This window comes from Scophthalmus maximus, chromosome 21, assembly GCF_022379125.1.
Source record: "Scophthalmus maximus strain ysfricsl-2021 chromosome 21, ASM2237912v1, whole genome shotgun sequence".
Classification (NCBI taxonomy): Eukaryota; Metazoa; Chordata; class Actinopteri; order Pleuronectiformes; family Scophthalmidae; genus Scophthalmus; species Scophthalmus maximus.
The window spans coordinates 4,765,509-4,782,576 of record NC_061535.1 but is presented as its reverse complement, the minus strand read 5'-3'; the positions used below and the strand labels follow the sequence as shown (position 1 = coordinate 4,782,576).

Genomic DNA, 17,068 nt, shown 5'->3' with positions numbered 1-17,068 from the left:
CATACTCACCTTTGTTGCATTGAGGTACAAACACTTGTTGTTCCTAAGATCATATCCCACAGTGCAATTGAAAATAATAATTCTGAGGACAGTTATGAGTCGTTCACCATAAGCTACTGGTCATACCAGACCAGATATTGAGCTGAGAGGGGTCGCCTCTTATTCTGCATGAATATTCTTTTATGTCGGAAGAATATGTTGTGTAATAGCCTCACTTTAAAATCCAGCTCTTAAATTTACAAAGGTGTTTATTTCATTACATCTCCAATCTATAATTTTAATTGCTAAAGCGAAAGAGATACTACATAAACGCATGCAGGAACAATTTATGCAGCCCATTTTACTCAAGCATAACAAACAGCACAGGTTTTTTGTAATGTGCGATCCCAATCATAGTTGTTTGTGTAAAATAAATGTCTAAATGACGTGGCATACTTCATTCCTTCTGTATTTTCAATCAATAAACATGATCAAATCGCACAAAGAAAGCCAAGTTCCAGAAATTGGATGGCTTGGTTGTTACATTCAAGAAAGTTGAATTGGGGCTTATATCTTCGTTTTAAAAACTGTATTTAGAAAAATTCTCTTTTCACTTTGTGCGTCTACTTTTTACTGGGCTTCCAGTTGGGGTCAAAGTGGCTGCGGAGAGTTTCCCAGCATTGGTAGTAGCTCTTGTCGAGCCTCTGACAAGTCTGCAGACCCCACTTGGTCACTGCCATGCTGAAGGAGGACTCGAACATGAAAGCCTGAAGGGATTAAAAGACACAAAACGCATTTAATCTCTGGTTTAGGGTTAGGGTTCACAATGGCCAATTAATCGTGTCTGGTTAAAATTGAAACTACGTGTTTCTCTTTACCATGGTGCCCTCGGCCACCCTCTCGGGTTTGAGCTCGGCAGTGCTGCACTTCTCAAAGCATTCGCCGTCCGGACCGTGCGGAGTCATGATGCTGTGGAGGCTGGCCCCTCCCGGCTGGAAACCCTCCTCTTTGGCCTCGTAGTGGCCTTTGATCAGACCCATGAATTCGCTCATGCAGTTACCTACGGTCACAAGCGAGAGAAGCTGTAACTCAGCGCCGTACTGGGAACAGTTTGCTGTACGGGTACAAAGAGCAAGTTGTAACACTCATATCCACTAGATGGTGTAATCTATCTGTGGTGAAAGGGCACCGTGGTCTGGGGCCTATATTGTGGAAAGTCATGCAGCACTCAACACTGGTTGAGTAAGTGGACATGGTAGCTCATGGCTGATTAGTTTTATTAAAAAAATTTGCCACTCTAGGCCGAATGTGAAAAAGAAAATTCAAACTGTCACAATCTAACAACAACTGTGCACAAGCCAGTTCCTCTCGGTCTTACGGTGATAGTACGGCGGACGGAAGGTGCGGTCAGCCACACCCCACCGCGGGGGGAAGATGACAAAGTCGGCAATGGCCACGCCGGGTCGCGTGGATTTGGCAGTCAGCACGGTGAAGATGGACGGATCCTACAGGAAGATTCCAAAGAGAACAATATGTGACAAGTGTCAAGTCCCTTCATCGACATGAAAGGCAAGAAATTAGTATGCAGCATGTACATATTAAAAAGCAGTGTGATTGTGCCCGTATCCTCAAACATGGCACTCACCGCATGGTCGAAGGCCACACAGTTGATAACCATGAAGTTCTCCAGGTTGTACTTGTAAGGTGTGTAGTTGCCGTGCCAGGCGACCACGTTGAAAGGAGAGAAATCCTATGTGCCGAGCGCAGAACAAAAACAAATAAGACGTGTCGGCCCGAGCAACAAACACAAAAGACTTTAAATTGAGCCTTTCTCTGTTGGGAAAAGGGAACAATGAATAATTTCTTTGTAAGCTTAAATTCCCAGAGAGAGAACTTCTTGACATAAAGAGAGAGAGAACCCCCCCCCCCCCCCTCGTAATGAAAAGGGTTGATTGTGAAAGTGGGTGTGCTTCTTTCTCTTCTTTCATTCCCTCTGTTCCTTGCGATACGAGGCTCCAGGTATTGTGGGGTAATTGGCCTCACAATCAAACTTTCCCAAACTTTGAGCGTTTTGCAGCGGCACAGTTATTGGGTGGGGGGGTGGCAGCAGTAACAGTGGGTGCAGAGATATTTCTTTATCTTGATTGTTAAAACCACCGCAATTTTATATAGTTTCTCTGTTCTGATAATGTCACTGCGAAAAAGACATTCAACAGGAGCTCTAAAATCAATATAGTTCATTACAACTCAAGCTGCCTCCTGAGTGACCTCCATGCTCCTTACACACACGCACACACACAGCTTATACACACTAACAAAAAAACTCACTCATATTCATACATAGCCTTGTTCTTAAATTCACACGCAACTAATAAACACCAAACGCAAAATTGCACATGCAGTCAATTTACAGTAGTTGTCATGAAAAAAAGGGCCTTTGGGGAACCCAGTGCAGGTAATTTCTTGGACATTCATCCGCGGTAACTCCACCACATTCGATTAAAATGACAGGGGGAAAATGGAGGCGCACAAGCACTTACACACACATGCACACAAAACACAAACATATTGGCCCAGTCAAGCAAATAATAAGTTAATTTGAGCAATTTCAGCTCGCTGCAGGGGAACAAAACAGCAGGAGCAGACGGGAGCAGCGGCAACATCTTCCCTGAGATGAGGCCCGCATCCCCCCCACCTTATTTTCATACCCCTGTGGCCCCCCCTCCAGGCCTGGGGAAGGGTGGACACCAGGCAGAGCACGTCAGGTGCAGCCAGCAGCCTCCACCTCTAACCCCCAGCTCCTAACGGTGTCGATGCTCAAGTCGAGGCAGCGAGAGCGGTGACAAAGTGTTTGTTTTGCTATGAAAGAACACAGTATCTCACCCTTCTGTACTTCCTATGATGAATAATAACAGGGAGGTTTGACATGGTTTCCACGGTTACATCCCCCCCAAACTCTGCTCCTGACAAACTCTCCTCCCACCTCCTCCCTGTCTCGGTTAAAAAAATAAAACCTCGACATTATGTGTCGATCCAATTATGCGCCTAACAGGACATTTCTGGAGGGGGAGGATCATTCCCCGAATGAAATATGGGGAAATTAATGCTTAACTTGTGGAAGGTTTTGTTCCTACAAAGCGCATCTTCACGAGCGCACCGCCTGTATCTCCAGAATGCCTTAACTAATTACGAGCGATTAAGACTCATAAGGGAGTTGAGGCGGAAGCCTGCTGAAGGGATAACAGCTTACGCTTTCGATATTAAATCATCGGGGATGGCAATTCCATCGGCAGGAGCGGCTAATGGATCATATGCTCCACTTGGGCAGTTTCCTGTTAGTCACCGTTGCGGTTCGATGGTGTTTACCGAGGCAGACACAAAACCTAAATAGGGTAATAGGGCAAATATGCCATATGAGTGGGCCCCTGTCACACAGTGTCTGTGTGCGTGTGTGAGTGCGCTGACACGCCGACGGTAATGTCACCCCCCCTCCAAAAAAAGCACCTGTTGGCAGGCAAAGAGCTTCCCCTGGTACTTGTTGATGACGGTGAAGCCTGTGGCCACTTGGCGATCTTCATACCAGGCAACCGGACACAGGAAATCTCTTGGGTTGGCCAGACCATTGGCTCCTGCGAATCATACACGCATAGTTACGCACATGAATGCGTACGCACGCACGCACGCTCTCACACACACACACACACACACACACACACACACACACACACACACACACACACACACACACACACACACACACACACACACACACACACACACACACACACACACAGATAAAAACTAACACCAAATATATGTAGTTAACTGTCATAGAGGAGTGATTTCCAGATTCCGACCCAGTCCACGGCCATGCTGGTGGCTCTGTCAGGGTATACTTGTGCATGAGCGTGTTATGTTTATTTTGCTCCCAGGTGTACAGTGTGCCATGTTCACCAGTCTAATTTACTTGTGAGCATATTCGCCTGACAACATTAGCTAATTGGCAAAGTACAGCTAAAGGCTGATGGTCATTAGTTGTGCAGGAATTTGGTCATAAAGTTCTGGACAAATTGAAAATTTAATCTGACGATGGAGCTAGACTGCACATACAGTAGACTCGCAAGCATCGTACATAGACACACACCTATGGGTCCCAGGTCAGGGAGCTCAAAGTGGGCTCCGTACACCTCCAGTATATAACCTCGGGTTTGTCCGAACACATCCACACTGAAGCGCATCCCTTGCTGGAGGGGGAAAAAAAAAAGCACGAGAAGTGGTGGAGAGAGGAAAACTCTGTGCTGTTGTGTGTCAAAGAATGAAAGGTGCAGATGCCGAGGGGCCAATTGTGGGTTCATGGACTAATGTGTTTGTAAAATGTAATGTAATGTATACATGCAAAGACGTTATCAGATAATGATTAAATGTGGACTATGAAATATTCAGTCCCTCTCATCTAAACCTATTCATCAGTGGTTTGATAATGTTGTCAAAGATGTTCTCTGTGCAGACTGAAAGCGTCCAGCTCACCTGGATGACACAGATCTCGTTCGGCTCCACCATCATCTTCCCAAACTCTGTGGTGATCAAGATCTCACCCTGCTGGGGGACTGGAGAGACAAACAGACCGGAGAGAGTCACAGAGGAAAGAAAATGGGAGGCAGAGGAGTGGCCGAGGATTGAGCTATCATTGTTCTTGTGATAAATGACGGCGAAAAAACATCAACAGCCCTTTTCCTCACCAATCAGAAAGTCTCCATCTGAGTTGTTGAAGCACCTGGAACAGAGGGGACAAAATGTATTTCTTATTTCTTTTTTGTTGTTGTTTGCCTGTTGATATGTGACAAATATATCTATTTGTTACATGATGGGGTACATTTGCACACAAATACATACTCACCTGTCAACCATGGAAGTGTTGCAAGTGTACACGTGGATGCCAATGCCATTGCGAGATCTGGCATCCCCCGCACCACAGACAGTGTGCAGACCCTGCAAGACAAAAATGGTGACAATCCCAATCAAGAAACAATTATATATATATATAAAAATATATTTTTAAAAGGATTTAAACTTACAGCCACGAAATCCACTTTCTTCTCTGTCGGTCTGGGGATGGTGAAAGGCAGCCATCGCAGCTGTGAGAGAAACCTCAGGGTCAGAAATATTACTTCTGGAATAAATACAGACAATTTAAAGGAATCCATACAAAAACTGTGCCAAGCAGGGAGTAGCATCTTCCCCGTCTTTATTCTAAGCCAAGATAATAGTTGAATCAAGTTGTCGGAGGCCTCAGCAAGATTGGCAGTTTCACTAAATACATTTTTAAAAAGAGCAAGGGGCTACTATAAATGAGCGGGAACTCCTCCCGTTCAGCCTTGATATACCTGGTTGGGATCAGGCTCCACTTCATCCCAGTTCTCTGATAGATTCCCACACGGCGCCGCGGTGAAAGGCTTATGTTTGACGGATGGGAGGATGCGGTAAAACCAGCTGGAGAAAGAGAAAAAGGCAAAGTTATTCAGAATGTCTGAGATCCATTTATAATCTGCGCTGCACGTAAGGCTGATTTCTGCGTCGGAGAGGGATGGATGTACCTCCTCTTGTTGGCTGGTCGTGGGCAGGTGAAAGCAGAGCCAGAGAGCTGCTCTGCATAGAGGCCGTAGGGACACACCTGGGGATTGTTCTGTGGACACATAATACAGTATATTGTTCAGACAGGATGGTTATGATATATGTTATGTATCGTGCAAGCACAGGAAAAAACATTGGTACATTGTTGACTTGTGTGGTCATCCTCTAGTGGGTTCTTTTGCTGTTATATAAGGTGGGTAAGTCAAACAATGATGAATATGTCAATAGATGGAGTTGACCATATGCTTCTTATGTTCAGATTTGACCAGCTTTTGGTAAAATCAAAACCCCTATGGCATTTCATTTGTGCAATTCACTTGAACACAAAATCAATTAATAAATCGAGAAATTAACAACAGAAAATAACCCTTTGCCGTTTTGTTTGTGCGTGTGTGTGTGTGTGTGTGTCTTTGTGTGTGTGTGTGTGTGTGTTTGTGTTGGTTTGTTTGTGTGAGCTACCTGTCCCTCAGGTAACGACCCAGGACAGCGAGGGTCTTCAGAGGACAACTCGTTCCCAAAACCGCTTAGGTACTGAAACAGACATTAGACAAATATTAAACGCTCAAGACAAGGTTGCAATGAAAGATTAATAAAAAAAACACACCATGCAGCTTCATTGAAATGCAGGGTAAATGTGTGCACGCTGGTTATAATTAAACCTGAAGGCTTGTCATCAAGGCATGTCTTTTTGTTAATTGTTGTCATATTGATTCACATTAGATCCGTGATAAAACAAACCACAGCCATGCCAAATTTCCCCCCTCCTTGCAGTCCTCCTATTATGTTTGTGCTATTGTGTTACAGTCGCAGACTAATTATACTAACATTCTCCACAGCACACTGCGATCAATACTTCAATTATGATGAGATTATTGCTCCGCTATATTCTCCTTTTGATGGCACTGATCACCAGCCCCCCCACCCTTCCCTGCCACTGACAGACATGGACTTGGCACAAGCTGAAGAAATCTCGCTGAGTCATTGTTAGTCTGCAGAAAGTACGCTCACAGACGGACATGGATGGTTTCCATATGTGCACGCTCATGTGTCTAAGGAGCCTAAAAAAAACCAAAACATTTAGCAAGCTCCAGTCCCTCATGAGAGTGGTCATGGTATGCAACTTGTTGAACTTGCACTCTTTTTAATCGAGTCAGAGTTCCAAAAAAGAAATAAGCAAAGTCCAGCACAACTTTGACCTCAAATGGATTAGACATCATAACAGGTTATTTCAGCAAAGTTCATTCTTTGAATTATTTTCAGAGAGAACTTTTGCAACAGGACTCATACAATTCCTCCTGATCCCAATGTTGTTACTTTTAGAATACCTTTAAGGTTGATTAAAACCACAGGTCACTGGTTCGAGGAAAGCTTCCACCCCCCAAAAACAAACAAACACTAACAGTAAAACCAGTGGAGTAAATGGTTCAAAGGTGAGCAACCCAGTTTTGCAGAACACATGATGTTGTAAAGTTAGTCCTATCCTGCACAAGAATCTTTTACCACTGAAAAAAGTGTGTGCTGCTTTTGAGGCAGCTCCTGCCACATCTGGGCAGCTGCTGAATGCAGCGCTCTGATTGGTCAGACTGAACACCTCCCCTCAGCCAGACAGTATATTTCTGTAATAGTTGTGATGGTTTTATTATGCATGATTTGATTTTTGCACATCTGGTGCGAGATACACATTGACAGTTGAAGTACATCTTTTCCCTTTATTTCCAAAATCATATGGAACCACAGCATGTTTGCATGTTCATATTGTTCATGCTTTTCTGAATTGTGATGCGCAGTAAAATGCTGTGAAAGTAGTTTTGAACAAAAAGAAAAAAGAAACTGCCTTACCTTGAGTCCAGACATTGTGGTGTCGGTTCAAACTTCTCTCTCGCGGCTGTTTAAAAGTGTTTAAAGAAATTTGCAACTATTATCCGACTCTTAATGCATTCCCCTGGACACAAGTCCACCGCGGAGAGCGCGCATTCTGGTGGGAAGTGACAGTGGAAGGGGGTGGGATTTATACTCACTCCTCAGTATGGTTTTAATTAAGCATTGACAGGCTCCGTGACGCAGCAGCGGGGCATCTGGAAAAAAAGGGGGGAGGGAGAGAGGACGGAGAGGACGGTCAGAATGTGCGCAAACAGGGACAAATTTCCCTGCCAAGATAAACAAGAAGGGAGAGTTTAAAAAAGTTTTACCACAGGTAGGACATAAAACACATTGGATACATGGAGCAAAGATCCTGAAGGCAACTAATGGTGCCTTCAGGATCTTTTGTCTGTTGTCTCTTAGGATACAGACAACTCCTGAGATGAAAAAAACAAAGCAAAACATTTATACGAGACACTAGATTATCATAAACTCCTTATAAGTCGCTGAAATGGTATAGGCCTCATGATGAAGTAAGAGAAAACTACATCTGACTATAAATTACGGTAGCAGACACAATATTTGTCTGTTTGTTGGTGAGTGATAGTCATCCAGGTCCAGTTGGAGTGACCTTATGTTGCACTGCTTGTGCAAACAGTCGTGTCATGCACATCCTCACGTCCTGCAAAGCAAACATCTGGGTAAAAAAGAGTATATAATATTTCAGATTTGCTGGATTTATTTATTTGGATGGGTGTTTATTTTGAAGACAGCATACTGTACATACACGCTGAATGCCTGGGGGCCATCAGCTCTCTTAATTTTGTTTTAATCTTCCTGTATAGTCTACATCTGAATTACTAATTGCCTTTCTCTAAATCTAATCCAAATCCGCGGGATAACCTCTGCATGCTGCAGCGAGCAATTCACTCTGTGTTTGTGAACAGCAGCAGAGGCCTCCAAGATGCCCCTATATACATTACTTTAAGCAAAATTTATTCAGCTCATTTCTTGAAAATAGATGGCCAAAACGATGGGTACCTAATGTCCCCCATGCAGCATGTATCACAAAAAAAAAAGAATCAATTTCGCCTTTCTCATTCTTGGCTCGCTTCCCCCTCTTGTCTATTTCTTTCTTTTTTGGGGGGAGGGGGGCTGGGGGGATGTTGGGGAAGGGTAAATGATGGCAATTCTCATAGCGAGGCGCAAATAAACTCGCCGCGGCAGAAGTAACTGTTCTCCGGCGAGGCGTGCAGCCAGGCCCGGGCCCCCCGCTGGCAGGCAGTCAAGGTGCTGCACCGAAAGACGAGAAAAACCCAATGGCAGGAAAAATATCCCCGTCCCGGTCTCCGGAAATTGATCTGCTCCTTGTGCGAGGGAAAGAAAATGGGCCATTTTAATTTCATCCTGCGAGTCTGATGATAGAATTCTAGAGTAGCCTATTTTGGGTCCAATCCGGGCGGTGTCTGTTGTGCGTTTCTAAAAGAGAGGCGGGAATAGCTGGAGACTGTTGTTGCTCACCAACAGTTATGTCTATGCATGCGTGAGTGGGCCATAAACGCTTTGTTATTAGATGCCTGCTGAACTCAATGGCTTGATGGTAAATGGGTACACTCACCTGGCAGAGTCTATCCCCATATGCATAAACAGGAAATCTGCTTGTGTGTGTGTGTGTGTGTGTGTGTCTCACACAGCTATTGTGTGATGTGATGTGTGATGATATCTTTGGCCTTTCCTTGCAGACGGTGACCACAATTTCATCTAGTGTACAGCATGTGCCATTGTTTTGCCCCCTTCTGACCCTGTGTGTGTTTACCATGCGTGTGCAGGGCCTTTAACATTACCGACACTATGGTATGTATGGGATCTGAACAAGTAAGTATTGAGGCAGTGTCTGCAGTATACAGTATAGACTTTACAGTATTTACCATGTGTAGGATTTAGAATTCATCCAGGGATCCTCAAACAATGGTCAAACCTTAAAGGGAAGAGTTATAATCCAAATACATGCTCTGGCAGGAGCCTAAGCAGTGCAGTGTATCTACATTGACACACACACACACACACACACACACACACACACACACACACACACACACACACACACACACACACACACACACACACACACACACACACACACACACACACACACACACACACACACACACACACACACACACACACACACACACACACACACACACACACACATCCCTCAAGTGTACTTCTGATTAAATTAATCAGGCAGTAGCAAGTAACAACAACTAATTAGCGTGTTTCTTACACTTTCCTGCTTTTGTTTCTCCGCACTAACGAGATTCTATTCGTCTTCTCTTCATTTGTCGCCGAGCACAGAGAGAAAAAATAATAAGCTGTAAGGTATGGCACACAAAGCCAAAGTCCACATGATGCAGTATATAGAAATATACCGCATCATGTGGAACATAACATGACCCCATCATTGTTTGCAAACCAGACCAGAGATTTGTTCCGTAGAGCCGCTTGCATGTTTATGTACATATTTGATCAACAAACAAAGACACAAATATGCTAAAACTTGAACTTTGTGAAGGACAGAAACGCGCGTGACATCTGAGTTGTCTTGTCTTGTGTATCACTGGAAGGTAACTGCTGTATTTGGATGTCACCATCTAACAGGAAATAGCTTGTATTTTGTAATTACAGTCGTCACCCAGCATCGCACTTTAATGTTAAATGACTTCTGACATGATCCATCCTGTACCACACACACACACACACACACACACACACACACACACACACACACACACACACACACACACACACACACACACACACACACACACACACACACACACACACACACACACACACACACACACACACACACACACACACACACACGTCTGGTCTGACATCTCCATTTAACGCTGATTAGATTTGCAAGGACATGTAGTGTACCCTCTCTGTGTCTCCTGTGCCTACTCTCTCGGTGTCTCTCCCTGAGTAGGTTGAGTACCTCATGAATCCTATCTATCGCAGTAATGCTATGCAAATGGTTTAATATGAAGATAAAAGACCGTTGCAGCGTGCGGCGCTCTCCTGGTTCACAGCATTGTGTTTCCAGGACGATGGCTCTGACAAGGAGGGCACTATTTGGGAGTCATTAAATGATGGCCCTTCCTGACATGTACCCGCTCACCACTGCCGCCACCCGCCCTGCGTTGTCCATTAAAGCGGCTCACACCCACACCGAGAGACACACACACACACACACACACACACACACACACACACACACACACACACACACACACACACACACACACACACACACACACACACACACACACACACACACACACACACACACACACACACACACACACACACACACACACACTAAAGACGCCTTTTAGCACCAGCTCCCAGTTTCTTACACATCACAGTGTCACAGAATAGAAAATTACACTCTCCTCCCACAGAGAAAATTGCTTTGGAATTGCTTGGTTATAAAGATGTGCTTTAAAGAGTGGGGGTGCATGCAATAAAAAAAGGACACACAAACACAATTACTTAAGCACTCTAAGGACAATTCTTACAAGTTAATCAGAGGATTTACCAATTATTGATGTCAAAAGGATTTTTCCTGCATATCTCGTTGTGGCCTGTGTGTGTGTTTGTCTTTGCATTCGAGGTATATTTAGTGTGCATCCTTCTTTGTTGTTGTGTACCTGTATATGTGCTGAATAATGGCGGAGCGCACAGCACCTGTGCCGAAAGGATGGCACCTCTGGCTGTAGCTATGCCCAGATGAGTTATTAAAACAAAACAAGATGTGAAAATAGCCACAAACAGTCGGGCGGATAAAGTGAAATCTTCATTTAATGCAACACAGCAGGATTGAACACAACAAGTTGAAAGGTGTATTAGTGTCAAGCGACAAGAGAGGCGTGACAGAGACCCGCGAGAAAAAACTGCAAAGTGGAAAATGGCACAGGCGACAGAAAGAGAGCTGAGGAGACTGAACAGTCGATTCAAGTCAGGGAGGACGAGAGAAGGAGATTGATGAATGTATGATGATGTGTGTTGAGACGAAGTAGCCCAACACCTTTATCGAAGGAGTGAAGAGAAAGGATGTCGGCATGGCCAACAAATCCAGAAAGCAGTCACAGAAATTTGAAATTTTTGTGAATACAGCTTTGTAAATTTGCATTAACTACAAAACTAAGCAAAAAAAAACAGCTGCACTCTTTGTCACAGAAAGACAGCCAACAAGGCAGCTAGCTTTCACGCCAATAAGGCAGTAGCGGTTCTTATGTTTAGTAACGGCAAATGCAATAACATTATATTCAAACCATGCACGCACCAACAAACCAAGAAATTTCAGCTGTCAGTTTTAAAAAAGCATTGAATCGTGAATGTTTTTTTATTCATCTCTGCAACCTGTTACCTTCCAGAGATGAGCTCTGTAGCGGCACGCTGTAGTCAACATAAAATGCCCTGTGAGCAGGTAATGAGGTATAGTGAGCCACGATTGTCGGCCCGTAAGATATTCTGCCACACTGTCTCTGGACCCGACCCAGCGACACATCAGACACCTCATCACAAATAGAATTAGTTCCCTGGACAGAACCAAAATGACAGTGGCTGGATGTTTGGCCAGAAGTGTAATGGCATTGGGGTGCTGGCTGTGTTTTCCTTGCGGGGGGACCAAAGGGCAGGAGTGTGTATCAGTTCAGACACTTAGTATGGTGCCAGTTATGCTATTCACCCCTCCCCACGAAAGCGCTTGGACAGGTAGTGAGGATGCCTCCTCTAAATCTGTAGTTTAGCTAGGTAGTTTTGAGGAGTGGTCTGAAAATGTGAAGGGGGAAACTTGAGGTGAATGGTCTTTGGACAAGGAATGATTGTGTTCAACGGCCGAGAACGAGGAGGGTGGGTTTATATCTGTGTGGTTTTCTCATCCAAGTGTGTGTTTGACTGGTGCAAGAGTGTGACTGGTGTTATATCAATCTGGGAATGATTGTGTGTGTGTGTGTGTATTTTGGTGTGTACGTGCACACACTCACAGTTCTGTCACTGTGTATGCATGTGTATATGTGTGAGTCTTACCCCAGCACCACCATTAGGTCTTAGGCAGACCCAGCGTTGGGGGGTGTAGCTTGGCCGCTCCTGCTCCTCTCAGGTCAATTTAGGGGGAGAAAAGCACTTCGATCCTGGCCTGCAAGTCTGAGGGTCCCCAGCGGGAGGCAGCGCAGCCCTGCAATCTATATTGGATTTATTCCTTTCCCATCTACAGGCCCCAAACACCCCACGGAGAGGAAGTCTCGACTGCACTCACTTTCGCCTAAGACAATATGTTATGGTACACACATGAGTACACATAATCGTGTAAACACACACATGCAGGCACACTCAGGGCGCGCACACACACCTAAGTCTTACCTTCACGGCATACTCCCCCACAGCAAGGAAGTTACACAGGCACACTCTCTGTCCCTGTGGGAGTTGCACCGGGGTCGAGATACACTGAGATTTCAGAGACAGACAAACCGACATAGAGAGAGAGAGACGGACAGGAAAGAGAATCATCCAAGCTGTTGACAGTTATTTGAGACTGACCATTGTTTCTTTCGTGGAAAACATTGTTCCGATTTTTTTTCTTTTTGAAAGGGCCAACGTGTAAAATGCATTTTTTTTTTCACATTGAAACAAGAAGAAGAAAAAAAAAAGATGAAGAATTTACATAAAACTCAGACAAGGTCAGGGAGAAACGAGGTTCTTAATTTAGTCTAATCAACTGTCATTTGCATCGCGCCATTTGCGCAAGGTATTGCCACTAACTGAATAAATGGACTTCTTCAGACTCAAGGGGGGGGCACTCCGGCTTTGATAAGATGGCAACATAACTGATTTGCATATATTACTTTGATTATCTCATTACCGCGATGGTTCTTGCGGGATTTTTGACACTTGCGCAATCGAATTAAAAATGAAGGCGACGCAATCAATAAAAGGGCATCGCGGATGAGAAGGCGCGCGGCGCCCCAGGTTTGCATGGTCAACTTGTTATGATGATGATTTTGATGATGATACTGGTGGCCATGATGATGACGATGATGATGATGATGATGATGATGACCTCTTCAGCTCACAAGCTCCTGGACTCCACAGTGGGCCTTGCAAGAGTCTCGGGCTCTCGATCCCTGTGATCAAAGCAGTAATCAGTGGAGACAATGGGGGTCGTGAAATTGCCGCCTTCGTGTGGGTGACCTATGCACCTGCCATGAATCCAGGAGTGGCTCCGCAAGCGGCTCATGATCCACCCCACACACACTCCACAATCGATAACAGCGCTCACATCTTTCGTCCGACTCAACCCATCTGTGAAACGATGAGATCATGTGTAAGATACGCGAATGCCTTGGATAATTTTGCAGTGCAGGGGCCACAATATAACCTGATACATTGTTGGGGAACGGTTGCAGGCTCAAGAGGGACATCAATTCAGCTCCTCTCCTGAGGAATGATCCGGTATATCATCTGTCACCAAAACCTTCAAGTCTGATCTGATGAGTGACACCGAAGGGGCCATGGTTTGGTTTGATACAAGTTCATATAGGCTGATAGGGCTCATGAACACTGCAGTTCAATCAATTATGCAATCCCCTTTGTGCTCTAATCTTCAAAATCTTCAGTTCCACATTATGACAAGTGGCTCATTTGTTGCCATACACAAATTTGCTGGAGGGAAGAAGATTTGGAGACTCCTAATAGACTCTCACTCCGGTGCGCACTAACCGGAGCAGATGCACACGTGGACGGTTTTTTTTTAAAAATTGGTGATGTAAATAATTATAGGCCTTGGAAAATTGATTTTCCTTATGACCTTCTCCAATACAGCGAACGAGGACCCGAGCCCCCCCCCCCCCCCCCAGAAAAAGCTACTTCTGCTGAAGCATTTAGTCATTAATTATTTTCCCTTACATAAGGACAAATTATCGAGTCAGTTGAGCGAAATTAGGGCCCTTTGTTTCTGATCAGACCGCATTACCGCTGAAATTACGGATGATGGCTGCGTGCGCGCGTCGCCTTTGTTGTTTCGATCATCGCCTGTCGCTTTGAACTCCGCGCTAACAAAGTCATTAAATTGACTCCCTCTCGCTCTCATTATGCGGGCTGTTAATAACCGCTAATTAACTTTGCTTACGCGCGCGCCTTAAAAGCCTCCCTCCCTCCACTCTCTTCCCCCGCTCCCTCCTTTCACCCCCCCTTTGCTCAGCCTCTCAAGCAGAGCAAATGTCCAATTATGTCATGAGCGCGACGGACGGACGGACGGACGGATGGATGGATGGACGGACGGACGGACGGATGGACGGACGGATGGATGGATGGATGGAGGGTGAGTCCTTGTCAGCCAGTCGGTGCGTGTTTAGGAGGCCATTACACGTGTTGCGTCGGGACAAACTTGTGATCAATAGCTAGGGGGGATGCGTCGTCGTTTATACCATGCACGTGCAAATGTAGCTCCAATAGAATCGTACACAAATGCATCCGTGATCAGATATAGGCCACATACAGCGAGGCAAGAGGCAAGAGGCAAGAAGCAGTGAGTGGCAGAGATGAGAGAAAGGCGCAGGGGTTCACAGGTATAAGATGCGTTCAGGCGGGTCAACGTGGGTTGGAAGAGGAACCCTCTACTCACCTGTCAAGAGCAGTTCGCTGTTCCATCCAGCAGATGGCGCCAACTGAATGACCTGCACGGCTAAGCGCAACCTGCTGCCTGGTCCTGGTGGACGATGGAGACCCGTGGCCTTCACCGGAGAGAGGAGAGACATGGAGCTGAGAGATGACTGGCATTACATAGCCTGTACGGGGAAACTGTGAGCAATGAATATGCATTCACATTGCGTAATGTAATGCACAAATATGCTTATGACCCGGATGTGAGGATATCAGAGGCCTACCCAGTTAGGATGTTGTGGAAACACAGGGAGGTGGTGCTGAAGCGGAAGTCCGGCCCGGCCACTCTCTCTCCCTGCCATCTCCTCCTCACCTGCGCGTCAACTAGAGGGGAAAAATTGAAAATGTGAAAATTGCGCTCATGGCCATGCCCCCCCTTCCCCCTTCCTGTAATGTATGTGCGTAATTAGTGCGTTTAAACAAAGCGCGGGTGTCCTGCTGACTGAAATGGCGGCTGACATCTCTTCTTCCGCAGGGTTAATAACAGTGTGCGGATAAATGAATCAAATCGTGGCCCCCCAAATTACAGCGCGACTCTAAATACTCGTCTGTATTACGCACGTCTGTTTGTGACCGCGAGGAGACAGAGAGGGAGAGAGAAGGACAAAAAATAAAGGCGTAACATTTTATATTGTTATTACACTCATTACATTGATTCGCGTGCAAGTAAACAAGCTCGGAAGTTTGTGACACCGTAAAAAAAAGTTGCAGATGTACACAGGAGACGCGTGGCAGCTGCATGCTTATGGTTCTATTAGAGTATTTTGTAAATAATGCTGAAGGCAAAAATAGTATGAATGTCTTTGAGCTGTCCTATGACAGTTCAATCTTAAATCTACTTTATTCAGATATATGTTTTAAAGCACCTGGTTTCCAAGGCTCTTGGGAAAAACACCCCAAAATAAAATCAATAACTATAATAGTATAATAAAAAAAAAGAGCTGCTTTATTTTGATTTACCTCAACCAGACTAATCTATAGACTCCAACTTAACTAAACCTTCCACAGACTTCACCCCCCAGTTATGGCTTTAAACACACAAAAGAAAAATAAAGAATAACTATTTTATTGTTGTTCTTTTTTTTCGTTTGCTGCAATGCCGTGGCCCTGTGGCGGATACATAAAGGAGGGGGGGGAGGGGGAGAGAGAGAGAGAGAGAGTGTAAATTGCAGCTTGCTGAAGTTTTTTGGGATTGAATTCTGAAAATGATCCTTTTAACAGTGATGGGCTCTGAGGCGAGGATGGGGGTCACGCCATTCGCAGCGGGTTAAATAGACTTTCATTTAAAATTACATTCTCGATCCATCGCTCCATCGCTGACCCCCCCCCCCCCCCCCACCCCCTTCTCTCCACGGCGGTGTCCCCGCACCGTGCCACCCCTGCTCCCCGCGCGGCGCCTCATCACCGCCGCGCCAGCCTCACCTTTCTCGAGTCAATCCGCAACTTCAACAGAGGGCAGGCGGTTGGTTGGAGAGGGGAGGGGGGTAGGAATAAGACAGACAGACAGTAAAATCCACATTAACAGTATGTTTGATTTTAGGCTATACACACAATATTATTCAAAGGCAGCTTGAACCAGTCCAGGGGCTAAAAATGATCTTCCCCAATTTTGATACTTCTCTTTCTATATGTGACTCAGTCTCTGACATGGCGTGTGCAGGTGCTCTCTGAGGTTGATCACAAACTCCGAGCCAGATTTTTTTTTGTTCCATCTTGGCACAAGGATTCAAAACAAAGTTTTAAGCCTGAAAGAAAAAAAATATGACACATTTGAATTATTTGATTATTGGACTATGCTGTTTAATCAGAATATTACATTGAATTATATTATATTGTATTATTATCACGAATATAATGCTAATTATTA

General features: G+C 45.0%; 1 protein-coding gene across 2 annotated transcripts; it reads right to left on the bottom strand.

The window, feature by feature from the left end:
- Window positions 1-230: 230 nt before the first annotated feature.
- On the bottom strand, window positions 231-16,890 carry hgd (homogentisate 1,2-dioxygenase). 2 transcript variants are annotated; one of them, XM_035618873.2, is made up of 21 exons: window positions 16,624-16,890; window positions 15,426-15,525; window positions 15,164-15,272; window positions 13,740-13,842; window positions 12,904-13,664; window positions 12,571-12,805; window positions 7,629-7,685; window positions 7,450-7,495; window positions 6,070-6,141; window positions 5,574-5,662; window positions 5,364-5,469; window positions 5,055-5,114; window positions 4,877-4,968; window positions 4,719-4,753; window positions 4,507-4,586; window positions 4,124-4,223; window positions 3,484-3,608; window positions 1,625-1,729; window positions 1,358-1,484; window positions 858-1,039; window positions 231-746 (listed from the first exon to the last, which is right to left on the bottom strand). In XM_035618873.2, exons 8-21 carry the CDS (start codon window positions 7,462-7,464, stop codon window positions 603-605), a joined length of 1,332 nt encoding a protein of 443 aa, XP_035474766.1. In that variant the 5' UTR covers window positions 7,465-7,495; window positions 7,629-7,685; window positions 12,571-12,805; window positions 12,904-13,664; window positions 13,740-13,842; window positions 15,164-15,272; window positions 15,426-15,525; window positions 16,624-16,890; the 3' UTR covers window positions 231-602. The 2 variants fall into 2 exon arrangements, with proteins under 2 accessions (XP_035474766.1, XP_035474767.1); XM_035618874.2 differs by lacking the exon at window positions 13,740-13,842 and having other exon boundaries at window positions 12,904-12,987.
- Between the last annotated feature and the right edge of the window lie 178 nt (window positions 16,891-17,068).

Excerpts from the sequence above, each read along its gene's own strand:
- hgd (XM_035618873.2), bottom strand. Across the intron at positions 5,470-5,573 it reads CGACCAGCCAACAAGAGGAG|CTGGTTTTACCGCATCCTCC; the intron begins GTACATCCATCC and ends CTCTTTCTCCAG. Across the intron at positions 5,115-5,363 it reads TGGAGCCTGATCCCAACCAG|CTGCGATGGCTGCCTTTCAC; the intron begins GTATATCAAGGC and ends TTTCTCTCACAG.